This window comes from Hippopotamus amphibius, chromosome 7 (genome assembly GCF_030028045.1).
Source record: "Hippopotamus amphibius kiboko isolate mHipAmp2 chromosome 7, mHipAmp2.hap2, whole genome shotgun sequence".
Classification (NCBI taxonomy): Eukaryota; Metazoa; Chordata; class Mammalia; order Artiodactyla; family Hippopotamidae; genus Hippopotamus; species Hippopotamus amphibius.
The window spans coordinates 622,875-650,719 of NC_080192.1; the positions used below are offsets into that span (position 1 = coordinate 622,875).

Here is a 27,845-nt window from a genome sequence, read left to right on the forward strand (position 1 = left end):
CACATGAAAAGATACTCAACAACCCTAATTATTACGGAAATATAAATCAAAACCACAATAAAACACTACTTCACATCCACTAGGGTGGAGATGTGGAGAAACTGGAACCCTTGTGCTGCTGGTGGGAATGTAAAATGGTGCAGACACCATTTTTGCAGTTCCTTAAAAAGTTAAATATTGGATTCCCATATGACCATGCAATTCTACTCCAAGGTACAGACCCCAAAGAACTGAAAACAGGGACTCAAAAAGGTACTTTTCACAGCAGCATTATCCACAACAGCCAAAAGGTAGATTTAACAACCCAAGTGTCCATAAACAGGTGATGGAGAAATAAAATGCAGTCTATACATACTGTGGAATCTCTGGCCACAAAAAGGAATGAAGTTCTGATACATGTTACATGTATACCTCGAAAATATTATGCTAAGTCCAATAAGACAGACACAAAAGGACTAATATTACACGATTCCACTTACACGAGGTACCCAGGATAACCAAATTCATAGAGACGGAAAGTAGTATAGTGGATTATTATTTCGTGGGTATATTTGGAATGATGAAAAGTTGAGAAAATAGTGGTATGGGTGCACAACATGAGTGTACTTAGTGCCAATGAATGGCATTAAAAATTTTTAATGGTTAAAAATTAATTTTATGTTATGCATATTTTACCACAATAAAAAAAAAAACCTAAATAAAAAATGAGCAAGCAAATCCCGAGAGTAGTGCAAAGGAGCCAGTTCCACAACTCTCACAATGGGTGTCAGTTGATGCTATCTAACGCTGGTAAATCAAGTGACTCAGGCATCTTCCCAAAGAGCCAAAAACAAACCAGGAAAGCACTAGGCCTGAGCAGTCCAAGTGCAGGTGGAGAGCAAGGCAGAAGCACGGCTCCTTGCTGGCGGCACGTTCCTGGCCAGAGCAACCCACGGGCCTTCAGCCACCACAGAGACGGTTCACATACATGCCGTCCAATTTGGTGCCACCAGCTACGTTCAGCACTTGAAATGTGGTTCGTGAAACTGAGGAATTAATTCTAAATTTTATCTAATTTTAATAAATTTAAATTTAAATAGCCACACATGGCTGGTAAATGGCATTGACTACAATGTAATTGTGTTTTGACCATTTTAAAAAGTAGGTGAGCTCAGTAAGTTTGCCAGATACCAAATTACACAACAAAAAATCAACAGATATCCTATAAGAGAAGAAAAAGATTAATTTGCAAATACAAAGTAAAATTATATTGATAATGGAACAAAAACATAATGATTCTCAAAAATAAACTTCACAAGGAATCTGCAGAACCTAAGTGAACAAAGAGAACACAAAGGAAAGTTTAAATAAGTGGACAGACATAATTTGTAGCTTGAGAAGACTTGCTATGATCCACAGGTCACTTGACCTAAACAGACCCACACACTCAGTGCGGGTCCAGGTGAGTCCGAGCCAAGGAGGAGAAACAGCAGGATGACATTAATGTTCACCCAGGATGGGGGGAGCCCGGAGAGCTCCATCCACAGAGAAGAGGGAGAGGGAAGCCAGCCTGCCACCACAGGCGCCGCTGTACCACGGGGCCCACATGCAGGCCTCAGGACCAACAGGGTCCAGACAGGGCCACAGGCAGACAGGGTGCTGGTGTGTGAGAAAGGGACCTTCCCACTCAGCAGATGACTGGCGAGCTACCAGGAAAGAAACATCTGGTTCCTTCTTCGAGTCTGTACAGTCAACAAATTTCAGATAAATTAAACATCTAAACATCAATAAACAATTTTCAGAGGAAAACCTAAGTGCATGTCTGAAACAAAGAGTGGAAAAAGCCTCTCTAAGGATTCGTACAGAGCCCAAGAGCCGCATGGAAAAGACAGACACATTAACAACGTAAAATGAGACTTTACAAAACAAGTCAAAAGATGATCCTGGGGGAAAGATCTGCAACACTTTCCTATGATAATTTTGCTTAAAAAGGCCTAATTTTCATAATATAGAAAGTTTAATTTTATAAAGTTGAACCTGGGGCTTCTCTGGTGGCGCAGTGGTTGAGAGTCTGCCTGTGAATGCAGGGGACACGGGTTTGATCCCTGGTCTGGGAAGAACCCACATGCCACAGAGTGGCTAAGCCTGTGCACCACAACTACTGAGCCTGTGCTCTAGAGCCCGCGAGCCGAGCCACAACTACTGAGCCCGCGTGCCACAGCTATTGAAGCCTCTGCACCTAGAGCCCATGCTCCGCAGCGAGAGGCCTGCACACCACAATGAAGAGTAGCCCCCACTCGCTGCAACTAGAGAAAGCCCACATACAGCAACAAAGACCCAATGCAGCCAATAAATAAATAAATAAATAAATAAATAAAATAAATAAATAAAATAAATAAAAAATGAAAAGTTGAACCCGACAAAAAAATGATGAAGGACACTAAAATAACTCAAAGGAAAAAATGTGAAAATTTAATCTACTTAAAGGCTTAAGTGCAAATGAAAATTATAAGGTTACTTTTCAAAGTGATTGGCACAGATTTCCAAAACTGATCACATCCAGATCCTTGCCAACACAGACAGGTCTCTCGCCCTGCTCCTGAGTACAATCAGTGCTGTGCTACTGAAGGGCAACTTATGACGACCACCCAAGCAGTAAGATGTTAAACATGCGTGCTCTCTAACAGTTTTACTGCCAGGAAATCAGAGTACAAAAACACTATTTTTTTTTAAAGAAACAGTTGCTGAACCGTAGAGTTCATTAATTATCTTTGCTAACTGGATAACAAAAGGTCCAAACAGTTCTCATTTTTAACAATACTTTTTTAAAAAACTACGAGAGTAGACAAAAGTGGTAAGTCAACAGGACAGTGGTGTGAAGCTTCCTCATGAACCCAGGCCTTACCCGGATTGCTTTCAGTCCATTCGACACCTTATTTTCTTCCACAACCGCAATAACTTCCTGTCCGACGTTTAGAAGCACTTTGCTACTCACGACCTCATTGGAGAAGTAGATCAAATCATCAATCATGCCATAATCGCTGCAGTACCTTGTCACCACACCCCGGACAGTTTTCAACTGGGTGTCACCTGAGACAGGTAAACAGAAAGGTTACCCTGACCACAAAGCAAGCACACACGACCGTTAAGCCCTCCCAGAGAAGGGTGGGGTACAGAGTACCCGTGGGGCTAGCAGCCCTGCGGGCTGAGACCCTCCCTGGAGCGTGGGGTGTTCAGAAAGTAGGGTTTTGGAGGCAGACGGCCCAGTTTCCTCCGAGAGGCACAGGCGGTGGGCTCAGTGGGGAGAGGCTCCCTGCGTCTGACGCCTAGCTCTTCCCCAGCCATTTGTGGAACCCTGGGCTCGGTCTTTAACCACCCCAAGCCTGTCCTCACCTGTAAAATGGGGACAGTTATGGTCTCTGTCCAAGAAAGCTGTGTGAGGGTTATTACGTGACAGAAAGGTGCAATGCATAGGCCTCTGAGTGGTGGCACAGGTTGGGGGCGGCATAAACGGCTGGTACGTTACCGCAGCACCGGGGCAGGGGCTGCTGTGTGTGTGACCATCACTGTTCTCACCACCACCAGAGCAGAGTCAGAAGACCTGCATCATTTCGCCCAATCAGGGGCTGAAAGAGATTCTAGGCCTAGGGGGCAAGTCTGGCGTAGAGCAGGGCCTGTCCTCATCCACTCAGAGACCCTGGCCTGAACCCCTGCTCCCAGTCCCCACTGCACCCTGTCTGCTCCTCCTCAGGCACAGAAGACACCTGAGTGCCCAGGGCACGGCCCTGCCATGGGAGCCCACTGACGCCTGGCTGGAACTCCTACTCTTGTGGAAGGGCCTCATGCCACAGACAAGATCTTCATGGACGAGGCGACCTGCTCCAGGTGGCAAAGTCAGCTACAGAGGCACGAACAACTCTGGGTACAGACGGCTCTTAGCATGCTGCCTCCACACGGCACTCTATGGCTGGTGTTCTGGCTTCTCTTGTGGAAAATTCCGTCTTTTTAGAGGTCAGAGAAAGCAACTAGAGAATCACTACCCTCCGTTCAAGTCTCAGACAGAAAGAGGGATTGGAGGGGATGCCAGGAACCTTGGGGAAAAGCAACTGTGTAATTCCGGGTGCAGCGAGGGGCGACGTGCCCAAATCACAAGTACAGCTTGGACTTCAGGAAGACAGGTTCGAAAACGGTTTCAAGAAAAGAGGAGCACGATCCCACGAGGCTCTAAAAGGGCAGTTAAGACAGCCGGCTTGTACGTTTCAGAGCCATCGACGGGAAGCACACAGCTGCAAGGGACACAGACACAGAGAGAACGGGAAGCCGTGCAGAGACGTGGTGGCAAGGTGCTCCCGCGCGTGAAGACAGCGAGTGGGAATGCGGGGGGCTTCCCTGGGGGCGCAGTGGTGACAGATCCGCGTGCCAATGCAGGGGACACGGGTTCGAGCTCTGGTCGGGAAGAATACCACACGTCGCGGAGCAGCGAAGCCCGGGCGCCACAACGACTGAGCCTGCGCCCTAGAGCCCGCGACCGCAGCAAGAGAGGCCGCCACAACGCGGAGCCTGCACCACAGTTAAACGTGGGCCCGCTCGCCGCAACCAGAGAGAGCCCATGCGCAGCAACGAAGACCCAACACAGCCAATGCATACATAAAATAAGTAAACGTATAAACACAGAAAGAAAGAAAGAAAGAAATCAAGGGGCACAGGCCCCCAAAGCCCTAAAATGCTACCAGGTGGTGAAAAGGCCCGCCGCCGTCACGCTGGGAAGAGATGCTCACGGAAAAGACGCGCCTCAGGCCCGCACATGCTGCCCGCGGCCTCGCCGCACTCAGGCCCCGCGGCCCGGCTCCCGGGGCCCCCACCCCCCGCCCCCGGGCGCAGAGGCCAGGCTTCGGGGGCCTCAGCGGCGGCCACCAGGTCCCCGGCCGCCCCCTTCCCCGCCCCTGCCCGTCCACCTTCCACGGCCCACCGTCCAGCCGGGCGGCCTCGAGGCGGCGCAGACCGCCACCCCCCGCCCCCGCGAGGCACCTTCCGCGAGCTCGGGTCCCGGCGGCCCGGCCTCCTCCCCGGGTCCTTCGGCCTTCCTCCAAAAGAAGGCCACCAGCTTGGCCCCGAGGCGCAGCATGGCCCGCTCGCTCGCCTCGGCCGCCGCCGGCCTGAGGCACCCGCACGCGGCGCGCCGCTGCCAAAGCCCTCAGCCAATGGGGTCGCGGCACCCGCGCCTGCGCCCGCGCGCCCTTGAGCTTGGCCAATAGGGTTGCAGCGCCCGCGCCTGCGCCCGCGCCTGCGCCCGCACCCCGCGGACGATGGCAGAGCGGCGCGCGCCCAGACTGAGCGCGGTGCGGGGTTGGCTGTTGAGGACCGTTAGGGCGCAGCGACGGCAGCCTGGGCGGGTGGGGCCTGGCGCGGGCGGGTGGGGCCTGGCGCGGGCGGGTGGGTGGGGCCTGGCGCGGGCGGGTGGGCGGGGCCTGGCGCGGGCGGGTGGGCGGGGCCTGGCGCGGGCGGGTGGGCGGGGCCTGGCGCGGGCGGGTGGGCGGGGCCTGGCGCGGGCGGGCGGCCCTGCCTGGGCTTGGGGGGCGCGCAGCGCCCTGAGGCGCAGCTCTGGCAGGTGGTGTTCGTGGCGCCGAGGAGCTTCCGCTCCCTGCGTTCCCGTTTCTCCCACAGGGCTTGGTGTGGGATTGCCCCAGCCTCTTTTTCGGCAGCGGTGGACAGGATCGCGGCGCTTTTCCGCGTCAGCTCGTTGACGAGAGTGCCTCATGCTGACGGACTGTTCGCCTGCCCCGGCGCGCCCGCTTCCCTGGGGAAGCCCAGCTTGGCCGCGGGTCTTCTTCTCCTCGTGGCTGGACTCGGCTTGGTGCCGGGCGGTCGAGGGCGGCGTCCTGGCGCGCGAGCCGGGGAGAGACCGCGCGCCGAGGCGTGGAGCAGCCCCCGGCCGACCGCGCCGTGGTGCGGGCTGCGGGGCGCACGTGGCCCTCCCGCTCCGGCCTGCGCAGCGCTTGCGGGAGGGAAGGGGCTACGTAGGTCGCCCACGTGGAGCGACGTCAGTCGGGTCATCCCTTAAAGGTCCAGTGCGTCCAAGGTGTGAAATGGCTGTTTCCTGGCCACCCCCGTCTTGTCTGCGACCCGTCGTGGCGGACGGCCTCTCGTGCCTGCCGTGGGCAGCGGGCGTCTGCCAACAGCCTAGCTGCGGGTTCGTCAGCCTCGTCTCTGCAGAAAACCCCCCTTGGTTTCGTTGTCTCTTCTCCGGTCGTCCTTTCCTGCCTTCTCCCCCCTGCCCGCCTCCTCCTTCTAGTCTGCTTTGTGCTTTTCTGACTCTTTAAGGTGGAAAATTAGGTAATGGATTTTGGCACTTTCTTCACTTTTAATATAAGCATTTAAAACTACACGTTCCGATTCTGCGGCACTGTACAAAATTTGCCGTGTTGTATTTTCATTTTCCTTCAGTTTCTAATTTCCTTTGTGATTTCTTCTTCGACCCATGGGATTATTTTAGCGATGTATTGTTTAGCTTCTAAATATGTGAGGGTTTTCCAGATAGTTTTCTGTTAATGATTTCTAATTGAATTTAGTCATGGTCAGACCATTAAACTTGGATGAGTTAATTTTTTTAAAAATTTACTGAGGCTTCCTCATCTCTTTTCACAAATGTTCCATGTGCCATTGGATACCACAGGTGTCCTGCTGTTGTTGGCTGGGGTCCAGCGTAGCCTTGACTAGCATGTTTTTATTTTGCGGGATCAGATCGCTCAGTCTGATGGGCAGCCTGGGCCTCGCCTCTGCACAGGCACCCAGCGTAATTACAGCCGCTCCCTGAGAGGTGCGGAGATGCTCGTTCCTTAAACAGTAGGAAGCACTGCTAATTCCGCCTCTTGGGCTCATGGCTAGGAATACACAAGGAAGCGGGAAAGGCCCCGGGGATTTATTGGGTAGGTGGGGAGAGACATCCAAGGCCAAGAGCATGCAACACGGGGGGCTGGGAGCCGGGCCGGGCTTCCTGCGGGCACCAGAGTCAGGGTGACGTGCGTGCGTGCTTCCCCATCGCAGGGCGGCCCCTCCCTCCCTACCGCCCGAACCTCCCCTGGATTCTGGACTCTTCAGCTCCACCTAGTCAGCAGATCCACTTGACGTCCACCAAACTCCTCAGCCTCATCATCAAAACAAGACTCCTGAGCTCCATCTTCTCCGGTGGAGGTGTGGCAGCTCCAGCTGCACCGCTCAGGCTGAGAACCTTCCCGTCTCCCGAAATCCTGCCCCCTCGCCCCTGTCACTCGGCCGGCACGTCAGGTTGTCTTTTCAAAGTCTGTGGAGAGTCTGGGCGCTTCTCACCACCCCCATCACTCCACCTCCATCCCAGTCAGCACCTGCTCTCACCTGCTGCCCGCAGCTGTGCCCCACCCAGCTGGGCGCTCTTCTGCCCAGAACCTTCCAGCAAGCCCACCTCAGAGTCAAAGCCAAGGCTGTCTCCACATCCACAGATGCCTCGTGCCTGGATGCCTCACCTGCACCTTACCTCACATGACCCCTGTGCCCACCATCCTCCAGCCTTGCCACCTCAGGGCCTTTGCACCTGCAGCACCTCTGCTCCCTGCCCTCCTTGCCTCCTTCCTGGCAAGGCTTCCCTGACTCCCCAAGCAGCACCTCCATCTCCTCCCTGGACTTATTTGCCATCACAGAGAAAGTCAAGTGCGTCACCATAGGACACACCCATTTATTCGTCTCATCTGCGCCTGTCCCTCCATTAGACTGTGCACTCCACGTGGGAAGGAACGTGGCCTGCCCTGTTCACTCTGCAAATGTTCGCTGAACGGAGGGGTGAATGTTGACGTGTGAGTGGGGCCTCGGTGGCAGAAGAGGGAGGAAGGGCACTTTAGGAACCGTAGTTGTGTGAGGGATGAAGGTTTGTTCTACAAGCCAGTGTGGCTGCAGGAGACGAGGAAGTTCCTCCCAGGACACTTCAGGAGGCGTTTGTCCTACAATCTCTAATTCAAGGCAGCTTTTTTGTATTTCTTAGAGAACAGCTTTGGAAAGGCACGGAAATGGCGAAATCTGCTTAACGCTTTTCTTCAAACAAAGAGAGAAGCAAAAAATTCCATTGCTCAGACAATTTCTGCTAGTTTCACTTATTGCTTTAAAAGACAAGTCAACAAAGAGATTTGGGAGGTTTTTCAATCTGTTTAAAATCCGTTCTTGACTTCATAGTTTGTGAAAATTAATTCTAATCCTTCTTGCTTGGTTGAAAAGCTAAGACAACAGAGCATCCCATGATGGGAAACTGAAGCCTTTCCTCAAGCTTGATGTGGGCTTGTGGTCTGAGGGGCCAGCTTTGCAGAATGCTTTGGTTGAGCCATTTAACGGCTCCTGTGAGCACAAAGACTGACGCTGTAATTGTGGGGCGCCAGTGCCTCTGGGCGAAGTGCACTCCCGTCCTTTCCCTCTGCTTGGTGAGCGGAAAGAAAGGGCACAGTGGACCCAGTGCTGCCCACAGGAACCTGCGGGTCAGAATCCTAAGCAGTTCAAGGGCCAGGCCAGCCATGTTGAGCGCACACGTGTGTGTGACCTTGTGAGGGAGGTCTTCCTCATGTGACCACAGGGGTGGAAAAGGGCTGCCGGGAAGGATGGAGAATAAGGCTTTGGATAAAAATGTGTTTGTTTCCAAACGGGCCCTCGGCCCTCTGGCAAGCCAGGATCCGTGCTTGGTGTGGTTCTGCACTTGGGTACCCGTCTTCTTCCGAGATGCCCACCGCGGTGCCCACAGCCTGTCTGCCCCCTGTGGACCTGAGGAGCCCCTCTGCTCCCGGCGGGGTTGGCACAGGACGGAGCGGAGCTCCGGGCCAGCAGTTACACAACCGCCGAGAGCCTTCCAGGATCCTGCACTTCAAGTCCTCATTGGAATTCAGAAAGCGGTCCTCCTTCCCTGGCTTACGTGCAGTTCTGCTGGGCTTTTGTTCCCTGTGTGAATAGTTCTTGCTGGACGCCCAAGGCAGGGTGACTCGGCAACGGGAGCCCCTCACGCAGAGGCCGGCGCTCCCCACGCCAGAACCGCCGCGGAGGTAAGTGTGTGGACGGGAAACCCTCGCGCGGACCGCCTCTGTGATCTCCTGTCCTGTTACCGCCCTGAGCCTGGAGTGACCGGCACGTCTTGGGAGTCGTAGATGGAGCTGCCAGTGGAAGTGAAGTGTGGGGGGAGGGGGAGGGGGGGTGGCGCCCAGATCAGCGAGGCACTTAAAGCCTGAAGTCCTGCCATGACTCTAGACCGTTCAGGTTTGTTTTCCTGGGAAGGTGACTTTATTCATGTGTGGGATTAGGTGCTTATGGTCTTCACATTCACAGAGCTTCCATACAGACAGCATTTCTTTTATGGAAATTCTTTTATTGAAAACTTAAAAACAAGTATTTATTGAGAATCACTTATTTGGGGGTTTTCTCAGAGTGGTCAAACGTGAAATTTGTAATCTCACCACAAATAGGTGCGTGGCGGCGCGGGGAGCGCAGCGCCGTGGCCGCTGACATCGGCGTTTGCCCCCGGCAGGCAGGCGGGCAGGCGGGCAGGCGGGCAGGCGGCGCCATGGCCCGGGAGGAGCAGTGCCGCGTGGAGCTGGCCTGCGACCGCACGCCGCCCCTGCAGCGCGCCGGGCGGCCGGACGCCAAGCCCGGGGACCTCCCGCTGTCATCGAGGCTGCCCCCGTGCCTCAGCCACAAGACGTGGGTCTTCTCCATGCTGACGGGGGTGAGCAGCTCCGCGCCGGGCCCCGGGGGCCCCGCCCCCGGGAAAGAGCAGCCGCGGGAACTCGTGCTCCCGAGAGCCTCTCGGGTGCACACGTGCTTATTCGCTTGTGCCCTTTGAGTTCTCTTCCTCGGTTGGTGAGGATCTGTCACGCCAGCCCTGCTGGCCTCTGTGTCCGGCAGGGTTGGGACAGCCCAGGGCCCACGCCAACCGTCTGCCAGGTCACGTGTTGTGCCAGGGCGGCCTCCACGACCCTTGACTCCTGGGTGTTTGCGCAGATGGGGAGGAGGGGCTACGTTCTCAGGACGGTCCTCCGGCAGCGGGAAGAGCAGGACAGTGTCTTGAGGCAGGAGGCCAGGGCCGTGGGACAAGGGAAGGCTGAGGGGACAGGGCTCAGGGCCAGCAGGGAGCTGGGGGCAGGCCCGGAGGGACCTTGCCTAGGGTCCCGGGACACCTCCCTTCCGACTTGCTTGGATAGGCACCGGGAAGACAGAAGAAGCCATTTTGGCCTGAGCAAGCGTGGTCGCCTGGGCTGGCCACTGGACGGGTCTCTCTGGGGGTGGGACCTCGCCCCCTCCCCCCGCCCCGGGCCCAGGCTCCACTGGTCAGCCCCACAGCACCCCAGTGGTCCTGCCTGCCCTCCCCCAAGCCGCCGCCCTGTCCCACTGAGACTGAAGCCCCCGCCACGCAGGTGGCACAGGGTGCCGCTCCCTCCGGCCTCTGGGCGGGCGGTGGGCAGCCGGGCAGCCTCCTCTCCCCCTTCCCGGGTCCTGGACTTTGCGGCCACAGCACGTGATCCCACCGTCCACTCCTCCTTTAGGGGTGCACCACGGTCGCCTCTGCCCCCCAGGCCCTTGAGCCCAGTGCTCCCATTCCACAGCGGGCACATGGCCCTCTGCCTGCACCCCGGATCTGAGTGGCCTTTTACTAGTGACCTCCACCCCATGGCCTCATCCTGTGCAGTGATTTCCATCCCTGGTGCCTTGAGTGGGACGGGGTTGTACGCTCAGCTCCGTGCTGGACCCTGGGGGTGGGGCATCGTGCACAAGTTGGGGTGAAGGCGTTTTCTGGGGGGAGATGCCGCTGTTTCTTGCTTTATTTTGACAGACTCTCCCGTCCTTGAAATAAATGTTGAGGCCCACAGCCTGAACCTGGGGGAGGGTGGATGTCTGCTGTCCTTCAGGGAGGACCCAGGTCCGGCGGGATCCAGGCATCGGGGTTGGTGTTGTACAGAGCTAAGCTGTAGTCAGAGGGCTACTTGTTCAGCCACCTGCTCTTCAGACCCAACTGTGTTGTTGCCTGAATTCATGCTCCTGTTTTGCAGAGCTGCCTGCTTGTGACCTCGGGGTTTTCCCTCTACCTGGGAAATGTGTTTCCTTCGGAAATGGATTACCTACGCTGTGCTGCAGGTTCAGTGAGTAACACTCCTCTCTCAGCACTGACGTTTGTGGTTACACATCCGGGTTTTTTGCTCTGAGGTTTACCCATCACTGTCACTCACTCTTCATTCAAAATCTCTTCATATACTTTGGCTTCACATAGTATCTGTTACTTTAGAAAATGATCGAAGCAAGTTTATCTTACTGCACAGACTCCAGGGCAGAAATCGGCACTTTGGTTTCTAACAGCTGCGTGCTGCTCTAGGCGTCCCGTGAGCCGGCAGGGGACCCCCCTCCATGGTTTGGGGGCTGCACCCCACTCCTCCCCAAAGCTTACGTCTCCTTCTGGACTCAGAGTGCTGAGGCCTGGGGGGGCCACCGGGTGTTGTCCTCATGGGCCAGCTCGAGCACAGGGCACGGACCCTGGGGTCTGGGGGGCCTCTCGCCCACCCCCTCTCCTGCTCAGCCCTGTCAGCATCCCCAAAAGTCTGAAAACACGAGACAGATGCAGCCTCCTTGTCCCATGCCTGCCCTTGGCTGCTCAGCCTCCGCTCCCATACCTCCTGCCCTCCTCCCTGCAACCTCTAAGTGGCCCTTTGTTCTCACCACCGGGGCAGCCCTGGTTGGGGGGTCACAGTGACCTCTTACCTCGGACCCAGATGGCTCCTGAGTCGCGCAGACCTAGGTCACACAGATCTTCACCGCCAGGGGTGACGGGTGAGGGAGATGAGTCACGTGCCCCCACTGGCTCCTCCCTCGGTGCCCAGCCCCCATCCGACCCCTGCTGGGCTCTGCCCCCCACGGCCCCCACTGCAGGGTCTGGGGGTTCCCGTGGCTGCAGGAGCGACACCAGCATGGCCCATGAGGCCCAGGCTGGCCCCCCTCCCCCTCCCCTCCGCCCTGCCCCCCAGGCTCGCCCTCCTCCTTGTCTTTGGCTCCTGGGGGGCACAGTGGGGGCCTCGGACAGGGACCCCCGTGGGCTCTGGGGCTCCCGAGCGGTTCTGCTCTCTCACACGCAGGTGGCGCCTCTCTCTGGGAAGAGGTGGTAGCCGTCCCTCCCTAGACGCGCCTGGTCTCGGGCAACAGGAAGCTGCATCGGCTGCCAGGCGCGTCCGCCAAGGACAGTCTTTGTCGTCGGGTGTCTTTTTCATCATCAGAACAATTATAACTCTTTCCAGAATAATTATTTTGAAAGGCCGGGGACCCTCCAGCGTCTAGCGGGACCCCTGCGTCTGGTGGAGGGGACATGTCGCGGGCCATGCAGGCTTACAGGACGCAGAGTGACCAGCAGGGACGCTCACCTGCTCTTTCTTTTCAGTGCGTTCCCTCAGCCATCGTGAGCTTCACCATCTCGAGGAAAAATGTCAGTGCGGTGAGTCCGGCCTTCTGTCCGCAGCCTCTGCAGCCCTGCGCCCGCACCGTGGGGCTTCCTGCATCCCCCCTCCCTCTGCCCCCAGGGGGGCGGAGGGGCCTGAGCTCGCAGGTGTCCCCCCAGCTGACCCTGGGTGCCCGGTCCTGAGGATGGCTGATTAATGCCCAGTCATGTGGTTGAATGTCACTTGGTTTCTTTCTTCACACAAAGCAGAACGAAAACCCTCCTGTCTTGTTTCCAGATTCCCAACTTCCAGATACTGTTTGTCTCCACGTTTGCTGTCACCACGACGTGTTTGATTTGGTTTGGATGCAAACTTGTCCTGAACCCATCAGCGGTAGATGTGAGTCTCTGGAAAGCCATGCGGGTCCTCCCGAGGTCATGGGTGCTGAGGGCTCTTGTCCCTCTGAGTCTGTCGAGCCCGGTGGGCCTGGAGCTGGCGGCAGTGAGCTGTCAGCTGGGGAGTCACACAGGAAACCATAGCTCTTGAGTTTGATGAGTTTTGAGAATTTTATTTATGCTTCTGAAGAAAAGAATTGTCTTTCACTGACTTCAGTGGATGAATTCACTGATTTTTGTATCTCTTTCACAACAGTTCTTAAACATTAACAGTAGTGTAATAACACCTTTCATCAGATCTGCGGTGCTGCTGGTGTAAGTTGCCCTGTTAGTTTATGTTCTGTTAAGACAGATGGAAGAGGGCTTCCCTGGTGGCGCAGTGGTTAAGAATCTGCCTGCCAATGCAGGGGACACGGGTTTGATCTCTGCTCCAGGAAGATCCCACATGCCTCGGAGCAACTAAGCCCGTGCACCACAACTACCGAGCCTGTGCTCTAGAGCCCTCGAGCCACAACTACTGAAGCCCACATGCCTATAGCCCATGCTCCGCTACAAGAGAAGCCACCTCAGTGAGAAACCCATGTACCTCAATGAATAGTAGCCCCTGCTCGCCACAACTAGAGAAAGCCCGGGCGCAGCAGTGAAGACCCAACGCAGCCAAAAATAATAATAAAAAAATAATAGAAATACATCTAAAAAAAGAGAAAAATCTCTAGGAAACAGGACCTGATCAGAGATACCTCTGCTCTGTGTGCAACACTGAACGTGTTTTCTTTAAGATCAGGCAAAGGATGCAGTGGCCCGAGGACATCTCAGCCGGGCGTGCAGGGCACGAGAGATGGACAGACACGTGGATCTGAAAGGAGCACCTGTGCTGCCATCATCTGCAGGAGAGACAGTTCCCTGCTGTCTTGACATTTGGATGATGGAGCGCACGTCGCAAGATTGCCGGATGTGAAAATCAGTGTAATACGATTATTTGTGCCAGAAACACAGATTTTGGAAAATGTTATTTAAATACGGATATCATTTTATACAGTTCCTGGGAATAAGCGTAATGAGAGGTCTGGAGACTGCTCCGTAGAACATTATAAAGTCTCACTGAGAAGGACGTTGCTTCTTTACTGAAGAAACCCTGCACGGAGGTGGGCGCCTGTCCCCTGGGTCTGCAGCAAGTGCACCTGCAGGCAGGTTTGGGTGGCGACCAAGGGCCGGGGCGGAGCCCCCTGGAAGCACAGGTCAGGCGGGGGACTCCCCCCCACCCCAGAGCAGGATGGGAGAGCCGCCCCACGTGCGCAGCCGCAGCCCCGGCTTGGAGCACAGCGGTGACCGGCCTGGCTTGGGCCCTGCTGGCCGCCACCTGCCCTGGAGTCCCGGCCAGTCGTCCCACAGACACAAGGAGCACACACTGTAAGAAAGGGGACGTGTGGCCGGTCTCAGGGTACGTGAGGAGCCCTGGGAGAAAGTCAGGGTAGCAGGCGAGTGCGCCGCGCTTGCCAGCAGAAGACCACAGCGCCCACAGCCAGCTCGGAGGGGCCACACTGGCAGTCAGGGCAGGTCATTAAAGCCACAGGAGGCGCCGTTTCCAGTGTCGGGGGGGCCAGAGCCCCAAGGTGCTTCACTTGTGTCCGGTGACGCCTACACACTGCTGCAGGCTGTTTGGAAAAGTCTGGAATTTGCAGGTCCTTTCTGAAGAAGTACACACACTGGGAAGCCGCAGGGTGCACACCCTGGCGAGACACGCACATGTGTGATCAGGTGGTGTGTTCCTGCAGCACAGCTGATGGTGGCAGAGACCTCTAAACCGAAACAGGTCATCCGACGTCCGTTACCTAGGATCCTGCCCCCCACACACACCGCCCTCCCCGCCTTGGCTGCCGCGTGTCTGCCGGGGGCACTGCTTTCTTTCGGGAAGGATCCAGCTCCAGGGCCTCCGACGCCCCCTCCCACAAGTGGGCCGACGTGGGCACGTCTCTTTGGGGTCCTCGTATGCCAGGGAGGGGTGTGAGTCCACCTGAATTCTGCTGAGCCCAGGACACGGCTGGGTCCATCCTCACCCCTGGACGGAGGCTGCCCGGTCCCACAGCCTTTCCTGCCCTTGGCATCCCTGGCCGCCCCCGTTTTCCCGTCTGATGACCGTGCTGTGGCTTCCGTTACCTCGGGTCACACTCTCTGATCACCAGTACTTTTGAGCCTTGATATAAGAAGGCCCTGCTTGTAGAAGGTTGGGTAGAACTCACCTGTGAAATCATCTCCGTCCAGGGCTGTTGGTGAGGGGAGGTCTTTCATAATTAGTGTCAACGTTCTGTCTCTTCCTGTGTCAAATTCTGGCTTTTATATTTTTATCAAACGTTTATCCATATCATTCCAGGTTTTTGAAATTATTAGTTTATAGTCCTTCATAGTCTTCCTCGCTATTTTTAATTCAAGCCAGGTATATTATTTCCCCTTTTCATTCTGAAATGTAATTTGTGTTTTTATTGTATCTCGTATTAGTCTTTTTGAAGGACTGGCTTTGCTCTGTTGTCATTCTGCACCTAGACCCCTGATGAAACAGACATGACGGATTATCTTCAAAATGTTGCCCATTTGTTACTGATTCTAATATGACTCCATTAGGGCTAGAGTGCACAACCTATAATGTCCTGATTCTTCAGAATTTATCAGGGTTTATTTGCGGCCTGATAGACGGTCAGTTTTTGTTAGTGCTCCACAAATGAGAATTCTCTTTTTTTTTTTCTGCGTGGAGGTTCCGTAGATCAAACTTATTAATTGCATTTGGCTTTAAATGTAGAATTTTTAAAAATCATCATTCAGGGTGTGGTGAGGCCAAGAGATCAGGGAATGACTGCCACTGCAAGACGGTTTATCACAGCTCCCAAGAGGAGGGGCCCAGGGCCGGTCAGGAGGCAGGGAGAGGGGACGGGGGCAGGAGCCTTGACTGGGGTTTCTGCGGGGAGATGCGCCGCAGGTGAGCAGGCTCAGGCCAGCTAGCGTGAATCATCTTGGGGGGTCAGGGCGGAGGGGCTGCCCCTAGTCATTGGTGTCTGGCCCCGGGCGATCGGGGCGGGCGGAGGGTGGCCCTGAGTGTGAGAGGCCCCCAGAGGCTCTCGATGGATTGGTTTTATATCACACGGTTAAGTCAACTTTGTTGGTGTGCTGTTCTGTGGATTTTAACGCAGGCCTAGATTCCTGTAACTGCCAACGGTCAGGACGGGGATCAGCTCTGTAGCCCCCACACCCTGGTGTTTCAGAGCTGCTGGAAACATGGGCAGGTTTTGGTGTGAATGTAAGTTTTCATCCCTTTCGAGTAAAACCTACACGGGCCCAACTGCCAAGGAAGGTTGAGATCGGGACTGGCAGACACAGCTGAGGTCCACATCCAGCCCTTGAGCCAATAATGGTTTAAAAACAAAAAACCAACAAACCAACGAACAGAAAGACACACGAGTCAGCGGTGGTTTGCGTGCCTGGCACCTGGCTTTGGACAGAAGGTCACGCAGACTTGGAAGAGGCACCTGAGCCCCTTCGTGGGATCGTTCACGTTTACGGGATGAAGGTGCAGAAGTCGGTTTCACAAATGTGTGTGCTCTTCTTTGGCAGATCAATTTCAATCTGATTCTGCTGCTTCTGCTGGAGCTTTTCATGGCGGCCACGGTGATCATCTCTGCGCGGTCCAGTGAGGGGCACTGCAAGCAGAAGGTGGGTTCAGCCTGTGGCACGACTGCACCGCAGACCGGGCTGCGGAGCGAGGGCCGATGGCCTGGGGGAGGCGAACCCGGGGACTTAGCACCGTCTCCTCCACAGTCTGATCCTGATCAAGTAACACCCCCTCCCCCCAGTAGTGTCACACGCAGAGGCCAAGTCCGCCTAAAGTATCACTTTGTAAACAGAGACTTCAGCAATCACATCTCTCAACATGCAAAGAGAAGGTTGTGTTTGAGCTTCACGCTCAAGCCTGAAGATCCAGGAGCATCTTTGAGATGCTCACGTTTCAGACCCTCACCAGAGCGACGGCCTGCACACGGCCGCCTGCACCCAGGGCTGGATGGACGGCCGCCCCCGTGAGGAGGTTTTGTTTCTTTTCAGGGTTGTGTCCCCGAGAGCACCAACATTCTGTACGAAGTGCCGTTTCCTTCTCGGGTCCTGAAATCCTATTCCGTAAGAAAAGCTTTTCTTTCTCCTTATTTTATTTCACTGTGGGGGGAGTCCATGATAAATCTGGTGTAGGCGTGTCCACGGTAACACGCATTGTCCTGGTTGACGGTACACCTCCTTTTACTCTCGGCGTGTCCATAAATTATTTGTTAATTGCATTTAAGTCTTTTATGTCCTTTCCAAAATGTTTTAGTCTACTCATTCTATTATTGAAAAATCTGTTTTAAAAAACCTCCCAATTTGTGGGCATTATTGAGTTGTCTTTGTAATTCTGTAGCTTTTCACCATAGAGTTTTGGAGCCTGGGTTTTTAGTTACACACATGTCAAGAATTCCTTCCTTCCTCCTTTCCTTTTTTTTTTTTTTTTAATAATTACAAGCAACTCCCTTTAGTGATGGCTTTTGCCACAGAACCTATATTGCTAACTACATCTGTTATCTTTTTAAAAAATTATTTATTTTATTTTAATTAATTAATTTATTTACTGGCTGCGTTGGGTCTTCATTGCTGTGCGAGGGCTTTCTCTAATTGCAGAGAGAGGGGGCTACTCTTCGTTGCATTGTGTGGGCTTCTTATTTCGGTGGTTTCTCTTGTTGCAGAGCACGGGCTCTAGGTGTGCGGGCTTCCACAGTTGCAGCAAGTGGGCTTCAGTAGTTGCAGCACGCAGGCTTCAGTAGTTGCAGCACGTGGGCTCAGTAGTTGTGGCTCGTGGGCTCTAGAGTGCTCAGTAGTTGTGGCACACAGGCTTAGCTGCTCCGCTGCATGTGGGATCTTCCCAGACCAGGGCTCGAACCCGTGTCCCCTGCATTGGCAGGCAGATTCTTAACCACGGCGCCACCAGGGAAGCCCCTCTCTTATCTCTTAGTTAATGTTTTCCCAGTGTATGGTTCCCTCTTCTTCCCACTCTTCCTGTCCTTGCATGTGGGTAGTTTCTATACTGCCTGTAGGGGCTGTTTGTATTGAGCTGGTTCACTCAGAGCGTGAATCCTGACACCTTCATGTTTATTTATTTCTCCATATTTTTGTTGCCTATTTTCTGTGCCTTTTCCTGCCTTCCTTTGAATTGGCGGGAGCGTCTTCCTTCCTTTCCCCACGCGTCTGGGTTGGAAATATGCATTTTTCTTTGGAGGCTATCCTCAGCGTCTCGGCATGGGACGCCCCTTCCTCTGCCCTGCGCTCGCAGGACCCTCCCCACCCTCTCTGCCTGCCGGTTCCCCGGGTGACGCTGTCTGCCCCCAGGTCATCGAGGTGATCGCTGGCGTCTCTGCCGTCCTCGGAGGGGTCATCGCCCTGAACGTGGATGACGCCGTCTCTGGCCCGCACCTTTCAGTGACGTTCTTTTGGATCTTGGTGGCCGTGAGTACACCCTGGGCAGCCGTCGACGGCGTGGCTGGCCTTTGAGCTCGGTTTGGGGGCAGTCAGGCAGGAAAGCGGCAGGAGGAGGGGCAGGGGCAGGACGCTTCCCCGGGGCCTTGTGGGCCCCAGACCAGGGTGATTTGGGAACTGAGGATTAAATGTGTGTTAGCTGCTATTATTATTTTACATTTTTTGTGTTAGTTTTCCTGAAAAATACTTGTTTTATTATTTTATAATATATAACATTCATATTGTTTTATAATATGTTTTTATTTATTTATTGGCTGCGTTGCATCTTTGGTGTTGCACACTGGCTTTCTCTAGTTGCGGCGAGTGGGGGCTACTCTTCATGGTGGTGTCTGGGCTCCTCATTGCAGTGGCTTCTCTTGTTTCAGAGTATGGGCTCTAGGCGCGTGAGCTTCAGTAGTTGTGGCACGCGGGCACAGTAGTTGTGGCTCATGGGCTCTAGAGTGCAGGCTCGGTAGTTGTGGTGCACGGGCTTAGGTGCTCCGTGGCATGTGGGATCTTCCCGGACCAGGGCTCAAACCCGTGTCCCTTGCATTGGCAGGTGGATTCTTAACCACGGCGCCACCTAGGAAGTCCCTATACGTTTTAAAATGTAACGCATTTATGTTATTTTACATTGACTAAGACAGTATATGCCTAGCACCACACCTAGTGCTTGGTAAGTGCTTACCTACTACGTGGTCACTGTTTTAAACGCGGGCCTTTCATCGTTTCATAAGTCAGTCCAAGCTGACTCATGTAATTTAATGTTGTTTAACATCTAACTGGAACGCGGCCTGCGGAACACACGGCCCCCTGGCTGTGGCCGCCCTCGGCTGTGCTGCCCGGCGGGGTCTGGGCCCCACATCTGCCTGGAGCCCTGGTGACGGGCCCCGGCACACCCGAGCCCCCATGGGTGCCGTGACGCCCCCGACTGAGCTCCTCCATGCTTTGTGCTCCACACCCAGGGCCTGGCGTTGCCTCTTCCTTTGCGGGTGTGTGGATGGGCACCTGCGGCTCGCACACACTTGGGCCCGGCAGGCTGCACTGCGCTGGGGCAGCAGAGGATGCTGGGCGCCTGGACCCCCGGGTGGGGGGCAGGTGGATGGCAGGGGGGCGGGCCCAGCATGCAGAAGCCTCGAGGAGGACGTGCTCCCACGAGCTTCCCTCTGCTCCTTAAAATAAGGGGAAAAAGGTGTTTGGTGATTACAAAGGGGCAGGAGTGCTGGTTCAGTGGAGGAGCCCCCAGGGGTCAAAGCATGGTGGATGGGGTCACCGTGTCCCTGGGGGCCTGCGTCTGAGAGCCCACCCGAGCCCGCCTGCAGCCAGAAATGCTGTGTCATGGATGTGGCAAAGACGAGGGTCGGCTGAGGTCCCCCCACCATGAGGCCAGCAAACTGATGGGAAACGTGAAATGTGACCATTGTCGACAGAATCCTGAGCTGGGACCAGAGCCGGGGGGGACCAGGACGTCCCGGGGACAGCCGTGAGTTCCGACACACACTCTGCCTGGGACAAAGCTGCTGAATCTGCGCTACGTCTCCCCTGGTGCTGCTGAGTTGAGACGGAGCAGGAGACACACACGTGTTTAGGGCGGGCACCCAGCGTCCCTGGCTCAGACCCTGCAGCCCCCCAGAGCTGAGGAGCAGGGCGCACGGGAAGCCTCCCTTCCACCCATCTGGCCCCTGCCAGCCCCGCGCCGCCCGGCTCTGCTGGCAACCAGGACGGCCCGGATCAGAACAGGAGGGCACACGTTTGGGATCTGCCTTTGTTGGGCTGTCATCTCTGAAGCTTTTCTTTTTCCTTTTCTCTTAGTGTTTTCCAAGTGCCATTGCCAGTCACGTGACAGCAGAGTGTCCCAGCAGGTCTCTGGTAGGTGAAGCCTGGCTGGGCTCCAGGGACCCGCCAGCGACCCTCCGGGCTGCCTACTGGACTGGGTGGGGTGGAGGAGGGAGCATCTGAGGGGCGTCTACAGACTGGGGGCGTGGGGAGGGCCCTGCGACTGTCCGGGGGCTGGACGGTCTGTGAAAATAAGCACATTTGGTGTGAGAGTCAGAGAAATTCCTGGCACTCAGGTGGCGTCCTGTCCAGTTGTGGATGTTGGACGGTGACGGTTGCTAGATCCGCCCAGCGCCCTGCGGCGTGAACGCCCGAGCTGGTGCAGAGCTCAGCCGACACCTGGGGCTGTGTGGCTCCGGAGCTGCTCTGGCATCGCTCTCCGAGGAGGGTGGGCCTTGGAAGGTCAGAGGAGCAGGTCGGAGGGCCCTGGGAGGAGGCCATCAACCCCTAAGCGCCGTGTCATCAGCAGAGCGGACTGTGCATACGCTGAGAAGACTGATGAGGCGCGGGGCGCGTGCTGAGTTAACGGGAAAACCGGCACAGAGACTCAGCCGGCACCACGCTGGGCCAGACACACGTCAACTCAGCACCACGCGGCGTGGTCCCAGGCACGACCGCAGCCCGACGTCGCGCTCTCGCCCGCTTCCCGCCAGGTGGAGGTGCTGATCGCCACCTGCAGCCTCGCGGCCCCGCTGCTCTTCACGGCCTCGGGGTACCTGTCCTTCAGCGTGATGAGGATCATGGACGTCTTTAAAGACTACCCGCCAGCCTTCAAGGTGGGCGTTCTTTTCTTTACAACCCTTAGAGAAGTGGTGCCGCGGAGCCGCTGCCCACGTCGGGGAGGACGGCTGGGGCTGGCTCTGCACACGGCCCAACGTCGTGGAGCTGGTCCTGCTAGTTTGCTGTTCTCTGTGGACCGTGAGGCCTCTGTGCACCGTCCTCTGACGCCCGTTCTGCCCGGGGTTGCTCAGCTGCTTCTGTTCTGCTCCTTTGGGCCGCTCTGCCCTGAGCCCCCAGACGCCCCTTTTCACAGGCGTCTCGCATTTTCTTGGCCCTTTCCGCGTCCACTTGCGTTTTAGAATCACCGTTTGTCCAGCTTCATGAGAAACCATATTGGTTCCTGGGTAAGCTGAGGGCAGTGGGAGCCTCCCCTCTAAGGGGGCCTCTCGGGGGTCTGGTGCCCACCCCACAGGTTCATGCTCCAGGTGAGGTTGGTCCTCAGACACCCCGTGGCGTTTCCACGATAGATGCTGTGTGCTGCCGAATGTTTATCACAAGAAATTTCAAACATACAGGAGAGCTGAGCGTGCAGTGAACACTGAGATGCCAGGGGTTCATGTGTGCGTCCGTGTGCGTGTTTATGGTGAGGTGGGGCAGAGCACACACGTGGGCATCGCTTTCCGGAAGCATCTGAGAGCGAGTGGCAGATGTTTGAGGTGACACTCCGCCCTTAGATACTCCGGCATCTCAACGGTAAGGACAGTGTCCTGCACACCCGAGGTGGCTGATGTAGCAGGTGACAGCACGTGGTCCCCTTGGAGTGTCCCGAGAAGGTGCTCCGTGGGCTGAGGTTCTCAAAGCCTCGAGGGTCACCCCTTGCACCTGGCCTCTTTGGATCCGGGACAGTCCCCACTTCTCCCCAGGACGCTGGCTTTTTGGATTCCAGGCCAGCTGTCTGGGAGACGGTCCCCCCATGGATCTGTTTCCTGTGGCACCAGCAGGAGTGAGTCCAGGAGCACTTGTGCCACTGTCCTGCCTGGCTCGCAGTGACTGCCCGTGTGCTTCCCGGGAGGCGGGCAGTCCCTCGCAGGAGGGCAGTCCCTGTGGTCAGTGCTGTGGGCTGCTCGCTGCCTGGGCCACGGGGGAGGCGGGGCTCACACCTGTACCTGCCCAAGAGCCCCATGGAGGAGATGCGCTTGTCAGTGTCTGCGGAGTGCTGCATCCTTTGTTCCCCGCCGCTCAGCCCCGGGCGCAGCCTCTCCTGCCAGACGCTTACCTGGCCCTGGCCCTGCCCTGACTCACTCTCGCCCCTGGAGGGGAGCTGTGTCCCTGTCCTGTGGGGCGTCATTGCTCCTGAGCCCTGTCTGTGCACAGAGCTGAGAAGCATGCATACCCTTAAAGATCCTGAGTGCATATTGGTATTTCCAATTCAAAATTTACATTCTAGGGTTTTCTTCTTAACGTCTGTTATTTTATATTCGCATCATTTTTCTCTTAGTCCAAAAATCTTGTTTCGTGGAAGCACTGACTATAGTTAACCGCTTCATTTTATCTGACCACACACACAAGTGTTCACAATTACGGGACCCATTTTCTACCAGCAGCTCACCTGCTGGGACTGTGACGGCTCCCGGTACCCACTCGGAGGTGCGGCCGCGTGTTCTGTGAAGGAATCCCCTTCTGTGAGTGGTCCTGCTACACAGTCAGGTTGAATGGTTTCTGTTTATGTTCAGTTTTAGGCTTTGATGCTTCTTCCCCTCTTAATAGTATTTCTATGTAAAACCCTCACATGGTTCAAAAGTCAAATCATCCCAGAGGCAGACTGGGAGCAGTTGTGGTCCCTTCCGTGGCTCCCCGATTCCTCCCGCGGGCACCTGTGCAAATTGTTATTTTCCTTCTTTCCTACAAAGCAGGTCGCTCGAATCATGTTTCCGCCCCCCCCCGCCCTTTTTTTAAACTTAGTTTATTCCTGGTGCTTCCCCAGCACCCAGAGGGACTGGAGCCCTCCTGTGCTCCTTAGTTATAGGCGCGCACTCCAGCGTGACCCAGTCCACGCAGCCGGTCCCCAGGGACGGAAACGGGGTTCCTCCCAGTCACCGCTGTCATGAATCACTCCCCAGTGTGCACACGTGGTTTTGAGTCTGTGGGTGCAGCTCGGGGAGGGATCGCTGGGTCGGAGGGTGGACGCATCTATCGTTTTTGTTAGATATTTACGAATTCCCCCTGGGGCGCTCCCGTTTTCCCTCCCACCAGTGGCGTGAGAGCACCTGTTTCTCCGTAGCCGGGGAGGGTGTCACACTGGGCTTTGTAACGCGGGTGAGAGCCAGAGTCTCTGGTGGGGCTGTCCCGTGCATCTCTCTGAACACGAGTGACGGTGAGGACCTTTTACGCTGCCTACGGCACGGCATTTCTCCAGTAAACTCCGTCCGCGTCTCCTGCCCATCTTCTAGTGGGCTCACACGGGGAGCCCAGTCCTCCATCAGGCACGGAAGATGCAGACCGCGGCCTCAGTCAGCAACGGTTTTCATTCTGCTTGTTATTTTTGTCACATGGAAGGTTTGTTGTTGATTTTTTGTCGTTAGATTTATCAGTATTTTCCTTTATTGCTTCTGGATGTTTAAGTCACAATTCGAAAGGCTGGTACTTGTGCTTCGGCTGGAGTTTAGCCTAGAGCGCAGCGCGCGGCGTGGGTCCAATCGGACTTTTCTCGAATGGCTCGTTCGTGGTTCAAACACAGTTTATGAAAAAGCCCATCTTTCCCTCAGGCGTCTGAGACTCTGCCTGTACCATGCACTGAGCTTTGGCCTGTTGGGGTCTGTTTCTGCCTGACTGTCCTCCCTTGGCTGGTCTGCGCCACACTGTCCACCCCCGAGGTTTGCACCGGGCGTCACCGCCTCACTGCTCGCTGCCCCGCTGCCGACCGATGCCCGCGTTTCAGGGTTGCCTCCATCCTGTCGCTTGCTAGTTCTCCCATGTGAATTTTGGAATCTCCCTGCCTGGCTCTAGAAAGCACAGTGTGGTGTTTTTTAAAAAACCTGGGATCGTGGTTAAGTGTGCATATTAACTTCAGAGGTGCTAAGTTTGGTTGCTTTGTATTTCTGAGGCTGGCAGGACATCCCAACAGCGGGGGGAAGGGCCAGTGCTTCCTGGATGTCTTCGCAGCCTCTGGGGCTTCCTCTGTGTTGGTGGAGGGCCGTTTCCCAAGGCACCCCTCACCACCCTGCTCTCTCTGGCCCCAGGCAGACCCCTCCTCCCCAGCAGCCAGTGCCGGACCTTCCAGCCTCGAGACCGATCTGCTGGTGGGGCCTGTGTCCCTCCACCCTGGACCCCGTGCCTCTCTCCCCTCCGGCTCAGGGCCTCCACAGTGGACTGCCTACACGTGACTGTCACCTCTGTCCCCTCCGGACAACTTCGGCAAGGCCACGGGTGGTCTCACTGTGAACCTGTGTGCTTGTTTGGGGGCTTGGAAGACTTGACCCAGGCAGCGGCACTGTCATGGGTGTCCCTCTGTTAAACCCAGGACAGCAGAGCTTAGAGCAGAAGGGTTTCCTCAGCTCCCTCTCACTGACACAGAGCGATGGCTCTGCAGGCTGGTGACTAACAGGGCAGAGTGCAGTGAGAGCCTGAAACCTGACGCACGCGCTACCCGGGGCTCTCAGCCTGTGCTTTTGGAGCCGAATGACCCTCAGGCCTCGGCCGGGGAGCCAGCGGCCGCGCCCCCGGGTGGAGGGGCCGCGAGGTGGGGCCCCGGGGCTGCCGAGAGCAGGAGGGGAGGCGGGCCTGCTCACCACCTGTCTCCCCCCAGCCATCCCACGACGCGCTCCTGCTGCTGCTCATGCTGGAGCTGCTGCTGCAGGCGGGCCTCAACACCGCCACGGTCGTCCAGTGCGTGCGCGTCAAGGTGGGTGCGGCCTGGGACGCCGCGCAGCCTGGCCCGCAGGAGCGCCCGGCGGGCGAGGTGAGTGGCCTCCGAGCGTGGCTCCCTGTCCCAGTGCAGCCGCCCTCGCAGGGCCCTGGGCAAAGCCACACCCGCCTGCGCTGACTTCTTTCAAGACCTGTTGGGTTGCTTTGTATTTTTTAAAACACCCCGGAAAAATCTTGAAAAGGTACAATACATTATATGTTTTTTAAGCCAGCCAGGCAAACACAAATCCATTTCTGAAGAGATATGGACTGAATGCTTTCAGTTTTACTCTTAAAAACGTGGAAGAGAACTTGGCAGACATTCCCACGGATCACAGAGCTTTCCCTCCCGAGGCTCAGCCGGGAAGGGCTCAGCCGGGAAGGGGGTGCCCACCCACCCCCTACAGACGTGACATCAACACCCCCTGGCCGCGGGCTCTGAGGGTCCTGCAGGCTCTGAGGGTCACACCAGCCCCTCAGCCAGGCTCAAGGCCACTGGGCTTTCCCCAGACCCTGCCTCTGGTCCCCCACGACTGAAAGGCTCCTCCCCATGAGCTGCCGCCCTGGTGTTTTTACTGGGCAAACCTGCCCCGTCCGCCAGGTGCACGATGTCCCGTGGACCTGGGGAGGCTGCTGCAGGGCCCTCCAGGGTCACCTCGGGTGAGCCAGACACTCCTCCTGCCCGGCCACCACCCGGTCGCGTCCTGTTCTCCTGCGCCACCCAGCCAGCCTCCCGCCTTCATCCTCCATCACACTTCTCAGGTGGTGTCATTTGGTTGTCATTGTTACCCAGTTGTGGTCAGTCTCCTGTGGGGACGTCTTTGTCCCTGGGCCCCACAGAGGTCCACCTGGTTTTGTGTCAGGACACCAAGGTGCAGCGTCAGGCCAGTGAGTCCTCCCACCAGGTTCCAGTTCTGGGGACGTAGGGGGGCCAAGCCGGGCAGCGTCCTCCCTGTTTGGTGACCACTGCCTCAAGCGTCCTCCTTCCCTGGGTGTCACATCCCTAGAGATGCCTTCACAGCCTCTGGGCCAGGTCCAGACCCCCTCTCTGTGGGGCACTGTCCTCTGCCCTCGGGGAGAGCTTGGAGGGACTTACCCCTGCACCCTGGTGTGCACGGTTCCCCAGTCAGCAGTATTTACTGAGCACCTACTGAATGCAGACGCTGCTCTGCCAGGCTGGGAGGAGACCCACAGGATGAGGCCTCAGGAGGCCTGTGCAGGTGTCATCAGAGCCCCGCCCCCGCCTCTTGGTGGCTGTGGGGAGGATGCCCACCCCCAGCAGCCGCCGACCCCCATCTAGAGCCCGCCGCGCAGCCCAGGCCCCGCCCCTGCAGAAGACACGTGGTCTGGGACGAGGCCGGAGCTGCCGGGCTCTGGGAGAGCGGAGGGGCGAGAGGGAACCGAGCCTGCCTCCTGCTTCCTGTTGCGTGGGTGGCCCCGGACGAATAACGCTTTGCCTGTCTCAGCCACAGGTGGCCAGAAGCCCCCTGAAGGAGTTTGACAAGGAGAAAGCGTGGAGAGCCGTCGTGGTGCAGATGGCCCAGTGACCGCGGACCCAGCGTGTAACGCACAGGCGCTAGCTGTCCTCCAGCGCCATCTTCCAACGCGCCCCTCCCTTTCCGCAGGGCGGGCCGGGCCGCGAGGCGGTTTCATTACTTACCTACCCTAGTTTAATTTTGAAATAGGCGAACGTTGACTATTTTGTGCTCATGGAGGGGGCGGGCATCAGTTCAGTGCTCCCAAGGTGGCCCAACCACAAGGAGCAGTGGCACGGCCCCCAGGTGAGGGGGGGTGTCCACGCTGGAGCTGGACCCTCCAGGCGCTGATATGTGGGCGACCACGAGCCCCCGGGTTCCCGGTCCACCCAGTGGCCGGCTGCCAGGGTCTGCTCTTCTGCATGTCTCCCAGCCTCTCTGCCCTGCTTTTGAGCACCTGCTGTCTGCAGCCAGTGCACACCTGTGCTCAGCCCTGAGTGGATCTCACCCTTTTCGGCTCTTCTCTTCTTGGGGACTCAGCCCGCCAAGCATCGATTCCTTGACAAGAGGGCAGAACGGCTTCGGTCCTGTCTTGAGAGCCGGGAGGAGCTACTTGCCCCAGAGCCGGACGCACAGGGCGGCCCCCACACCCAACTAGCAGCTTTCCCCACATGAAACCCACATGCCTGCATTTCTGCCCTCTCTTTATACTTAAACTGAGTCTTTCCAGAAGGGCTCCCATTCAGTGGCTCTGGTCCATGTCCCGGAGTCCTGCACGGCCAGTAGAGACCCAGCTCAGCAGCAGTCAGCCTGAACCCGTCCTGAGCCCTCTGTCAACAACACAGGGGTCCGTCGACCCTGTCCACTGTGGCAGCTCAGTGTTCTCTGGGGTGGGGCCGTTGTCCAAGGCTCTGAAAACTGACAGTCACTCTCTGCGTCTCCATGGCCTCCGCGTCCCAGGCGCGCCAGGCAGACAAAATGCCTTGGTCAGGCCCCCGAACAAGCCCGGGGGCAGCGAAGTGGTTCCCACCTGCACACGTGCAGACCCCACCCAGCCGCAGCCCACGGGGCTGCCTCCCCTTCCTGCAGCTCCCCTGCCTGGACAGGAGCCCCAGGGACAGCGCAGGTGACACGGATGTCTCCTGGGGTCCAGAAAGGCTCAGTCTTAGAGCTGGAATGAGGTGCCCGGGGGCTTAACACGGGCCCCTGCACTTCCTTATTTCAGAGAGAGCTTGAAAAATCCACACAACTGGGGTTTTAGAAGCGTGTTCTCCTGTCGCTGTCAGTGTACGTTTCTGTGTGATGTAGTTTAATACTGCCTGAGCAATAAACACTAACATGACAGCGTGCCCAGCAGCCTGCCTAACTCTGGGTCTCGGGGTGTTTCCACGCCCAGGTTCTGAAGCAACTGAGAGGTGACGCACGGCAGCGGCTGGGGGTGAGGGCCACCTTCTAATTTATTCCTGATTTCTGTGGCCTGAGCCAGTCGGAAGGTGGGATCTGATGGCGACTGGAAAGGCACTGGTGCCCACCCAGGGAAACGCCCACAGCCCCTCACTGAGTGGGCACAGAACCTCACTTTTGGGTTATCTTGG

At 56.5% G+C, this 27,845-nt stretch overlaps 2 protein-coding genes across 3 annotated transcripts in view; one reads left to right on the forward strand and one right to left on the reverse strand.

Moving 5' to 3' along the window:
* Positions 1 to 5,104, reverse strand: part of MOV10L1 (Mov10 like RISC complex RNA helicase 1) — a 52,730-nt gene extending 47,626 nt beyond the window's left edge. For both annotated transcript variants that reach the window (XM_057742052.1, XM_057742051.1), the window contains exons 1-2: positions 5,008 to 5,104; positions 2,885 to 3,069 (exon numbers count right to left, since the gene is read on the reverse strand). In XM_057742052.1, coding sequence (XP_057598035.1) covers positions 2,885 to 3,069; positions 5,008 to 5,104 — 282 coding nt within the window. The remainder of the gene's footprint in view (positions 1 to 2,884; positions 3,070 to 5,007) is intronic.
* A 2,331-nt stretch (positions 5,105 to 7,435) lies between these two features.
* Positions 7,436 to 27,568, forward strand: MLC1 (modulator of VRAC current 1). Its single transcript, XM_057741978.1, has 12 exons — positions 7,436 to 9,029; positions 9,447 to 9,706; positions 11,028 to 11,117; positions 12,401 to 12,454; positions 12,696 to 12,797; positions 16,397 to 16,495; positions 16,883 to 16,954; positions 18,191 to 18,307; positions 20,129 to 20,185; positions 20,806 to 20,928; positions 24,678 to 24,830; positions 26,242 to 27,568. The coding sequence occupies exons 2-12, from the start codon at positions 9,545 to 9,547 to the stop codon at positions 26,320 to 26,322; spliced, it is 1,110 nt and encodes a 369-aa protein (XP_057597961.1). The 5' UTR covers positions 7,436 to 9,029; positions 9,447 to 9,544; the 3' UTR covers positions 26,323 to 27,568.
* Positions 27,569 to 27,845: the final 277 nt, after the last annotated feature.